Here is a 4,481-nt window from a genome sequence, read left to right as displayed (position 1 = left end):
TTCATATGGGTAGGTACTAGGCATAGGTGTGAGTGGTACGACCTGTAATAGAGATACATAAAAGAAAATCAAGAAAATCATATAAGTACATATAGTATGTAGTATAATTTTTTTAATAAATAACTGGTATCCTTACCAGTTGCTTACAATTTAATGACTATTTTTTATAAATGTGCATAATATCATATTCATTCAAGTCAATATATTAGCTATATTACAATAACATGTTTTGAATCTTCTTTAAATGTATACAAATTATTTCATCAGTTATTCATTACAAGTAAAATACATTGTGACATTATTGTGTAATTATTTTGTAAAAATATTAACATTTTTTAACCTAATGGCACCCATATATTTCAATAATTTGTCTTAAGTCTTATTCTGTCATAAAGTTCAATACAATATTTAACTAGGAATGTAAAACTATAATATTAGAGGCAATAGTTAGTTTATTTACAACGTATAAAAATATATCACTGTTTTTCTTAGCTAAAGTATTAAGATATTTTGAACTAAAATGTTACATATTTCCATATTTTATGGATGTCCAGAGCCGCAAAAATTACCTTTTGTTTTTTTAAATATACAGTGCTACTGATTATTATTAGTTAATATTGGAATTAATCAATACGGACGATATACGATAAGACAATCGTATAATCTAAAAAACAAATAATTCAGTCAACATTATGAATATAATATTGAGATGTATACTAAAAACTTACTGTTGAAAGCAATGGGAGATTAATAGCTTTATGTGTGGTAATATTCATATTTAATTTATTTGAACTGTTCATTTGCATTGTGAATAGAATCATCTTTTTCATATGGATGTTCATTCCTGGCCAGTCACAGCAATATAATCCAAAATTGACTCCATCTCTCTTGAAACAAATACAATATCATGTTGAAAACACGTACATTAATGCTTGGTTCGAAATACAATACTCTGTCATTGACGCGTTGAAATAAACTACAATACATGTATGACTGCACTCCAGCAATACCCAACGTAAACACGAATTTTAACGTTTCTGGATTAAATAACGATCCGTATTTCACGAAGTACTATATAAAGACATTCTCATTAATAAAATATGGTTTATTGTAATGAAACTATGTAAATTAATTATCAATTAGGTGTAGCTAATTTGAATTTCAAATTGCATTTTACACTTTGATTTTACTATAGTAGAATATCACGTTAACACTCACCACTACAATTAAATAAGGCATGCATATCATTCCTAAAGCATCTGCCATCAACTGAATCAAACCGATTGGACGTATAATATCATAAAGCATTTTTAATTTCCTAAAATTTTCCATCGAAGTTAATAAATTATATACTTAAAACTTTATAACTCTTGTAACTGTCTCTATAATATATATATTTAGTCATTAAGTAAGTAAATCATAACATAAAAAAAAATATTTTTAGTGAAGTCAGTCTATAGTCTATATTATTACTAACTAATTAACAAAATTAAAAAATATGGATAGTTTATAATAACACGGTAGGTTGATTAAATTGCTGTTAAAAACATTGTATTTATTATATTTGTATTATATGTATTATTATAATAGTGTATATTAAACAATTATAGAATAAAAACTAAATTTCACTTGTCTTTAAAAAGTTCAAAGAGTCAAAATATTTTGTTAATTATTCCATGTATATAAAATACTAATACAAACATTTAGTCAACATTTCAAGTTTCCACAGCTATTCGCTTTTATAATATTTTTACAACAAAATAAGAAAATTGATCTTGCCGAAAACTGGTTTTGAGGTAAAAATATTTGTTTTTTTCCAAATATTAATCATCAACTTTTCTATTTTGACCTCCAAAAAGTACAAATAAGATACTTTCTTATCAGAAAAAAAATTTTAGCTTAAAATCTAGATCGTTGTTAAATAAATACGCTTAGAATCTAAAATGAATAGATACAATCAATCATTATATGTATTTTATTATTTTATGCTATACACATTTATTATTCAAAACAAAAATGTTAATATGGTAGTTTTAACATGTAAAGTAACTCAGCTATCATAATATTATAACCTATATAAGACAGAAGATAGTTATAACTTATATTTAAAATATAAATAATTACTCACTTGTGAATTATTTGACTATCTGAAACAATTGATATAAATGTCTCCAGAAGTTTCTCATCACTTAGAATGCTATCTAAACATATAACACGTGATAATAAGTAATAAGATAATGTAAAGCCTTAATATTTTTAGAAAAATAAATAAAAACGAAATGTTTAACATGAGTATTTTTTACAAATCGGATACTTAACATTATTTTACTAACAGGGTAGGCACATTTATATTTATCACTTTTCTAGTATAATCTACTAAAATCGCTCTAGTCTTTAATAATTTACTAAAAAGAAACAAACTGTAACATTATTATAGCTATATAGCCAATATCAATCCATACAGAAAAATTAAAATGTGAAATTCCGATTCTATAAGTAATACCTACGTTAAGATAAATACTAACAACGCACCATCTTTATTGTCCATTCTGTACTCCAAAACTTCAAATGCAGATGCTAATAATTTGTATTGATATGATATTACCATTAAGAGGGTCATTGAAAATAGGTCTAATGCAAATACTCCAAATCCGGTATAAAATAAAATTATACATTCTGACGCATAAAATATTTTAAAAAAGGTGTTGTATATTTCTGTAGTAAACGGGTATCTAAGGTTGATTATGTTCATTTTTTGAATAGTCTCCGTATTTTGTGTTGCGTCAATGGATCTAGCATTGAGAACTATTGGCACGATCGCATATGACGTTAACGTGATCAAAACAAAAGAAAAATACAAATTGAAGAATTTTGATAATAGATCACCACATTTTAAGATCTTATGATAGTTTCTTCTGTAAAATGTATTTGATAAAAATGACTTATCTGTAATTTCCATCATATTCCAAAGTTGTCTAGCTTTAAAAATTATTATAATTATTTTGAGATTTCCAATCGTTATACAAACCGTGGAAAATATTATAAATATTATATCAACTTCACTAGTGTTATAGTTGTTATTTTGCACTTTGTAAAAAAATCCAGATAGACCCAAAATCGTCATGATTGTTGTAAATGTAATGAATACAATATTTACAAAATGGTATACATTAAAACCAAATATTTTTTGAGTATTTGGGTCCACCATTTGATAAACACCAATTAATTTGAACAGCGTAAAATTTACATCGTAGATTTTCTGTTTATTCATGTTTAATTAAAAAATTGTCACTGAAAATTAAACAAAAAAATATGTAATAAACGTAAAGTGACAATTTTAATAAATTTTGTTTTTTTTTAATGATTTTTGCATTTGTCTTTTTAAATACAGTTTTATCATTTTTAAGTGTTAATGCTAAATAAATCCATAACCAGAATTAACAATGTAAAATATCAACAACAAAATAAATAGTTTCAATATGATTTGAAGCATTATTTAAATATACCTACTATTATGGTTTTACCTGCAGATAAACTATAAGATACTAAAAAAGAGGTTATCGATAACCCGAGCTTACGAAAAATGTTTGGCTAAAGATCAATCTATATAATATTATTCTATAATGTGATATGTAAACTATAGGTTTACAACGTATATTGTTGTATTTAGAATAAATACTGAATAATAAAAAAAAATGCTTGAATGTAAATCATACCTGGCGTCTGTTGCATCGACTATACCTCAAATCGAACTAAGAGTGTGATTTATAAAAACATTTGCAGTTACTGATTGAATGTCTTGTGTCAATTAATGTAAATTATACTATAATAATGTCTTCCAAAGCTTGTATTTAATTTGTAGTTTAAAATATCCCTTATAATTTACCAGTCATAAATATAATGATAACCTAAAAATATAGGGTAGGTTAAGTATTATTTAATTAGTTACTATGGAATCGTAAAATTAAATATTTATACTTTTGTCTAAAATACCTGTATAATTTTATAAACATTATTAATTTATACTTCCAAGTCTCATATATAACCTCACCATTGAGTAGGTAGGTCAAGTGTGAATGCGCTAAATTTAAATTCAATGATAAATCAATATAATATACGAAAAACGATTCTGAGCGGAGGTGGCTAGACTTGTGGAAGCCTCTTTTTTAAATGATATTTTACAATTAATATTTATTAAATATATAAGTAATGTATTTTTTTTGCAGTTGTACTATGAGTCGAACTATTGTAATTATGCTTATGAAGAAACTTATAACTTCAAATTTGGATGAAATTTTTAGCAAATAATAATATTATTCGTGAGTTCTTGACTTTTAAAGTATATTATCATAAACATAAGCTGGGGAGGGCGTGAGAGAGGGTAATTGCCCATCACTAAAAAATTAAGATGAACTTAGTATTTTGTAAATTAATTAGAGAAATATTATCGAATATTATTTTAAAGGAAGAGTTCAATCAAG

General features: G+C 24.9%; 1 protein-coding gene across 1 annotated transcript; it reads right to left on the bottom strand.

The window, feature by feature from the left end:
- Positions 1–336: 336 nt before the first annotated feature.
- LOC111031754 (odorant receptor 67a-like) lies at positions 337–2,608 on the bottom strand. The gene is made up of 6 exons (XM_022311834.1): positions 2,533–2,608; positions 2,129–2,201; positions 1,219–1,318; positions 952–1,071; positions 729–887; positions 337–664 (listed from the first exon to the last, which is right to left on the bottom strand). The coding sequence occupies exons 1-6, from the start codon at positions 2,606–2,608 to the stop codon at positions 608–610; spliced, it is 585 nt and encodes a 194-aa protein (XP_022167526.1). The 3' UTR covers positions 337–607.
- Positions 2,609–4,481: the final 1,873 nt, after the last annotated feature.

This window comes from Myzus persicae, unplaced genomic scaffold (assembly GCF_001856785.1).
Source record: "Myzus persicae strain clone G006 unplaced genomic scaffold, MPER_G0061.0, whole genome shotgun sequence".
NCBI lineage: Eukaryota > Metazoa > Arthropoda > Insecta > Hemiptera > Aphididae > Myzus > Myzus persicae.
Note: the sequence above shows the minus strand (reverse complement) of the source record. Positions and strands in the feature narration are given on the sequence as shown.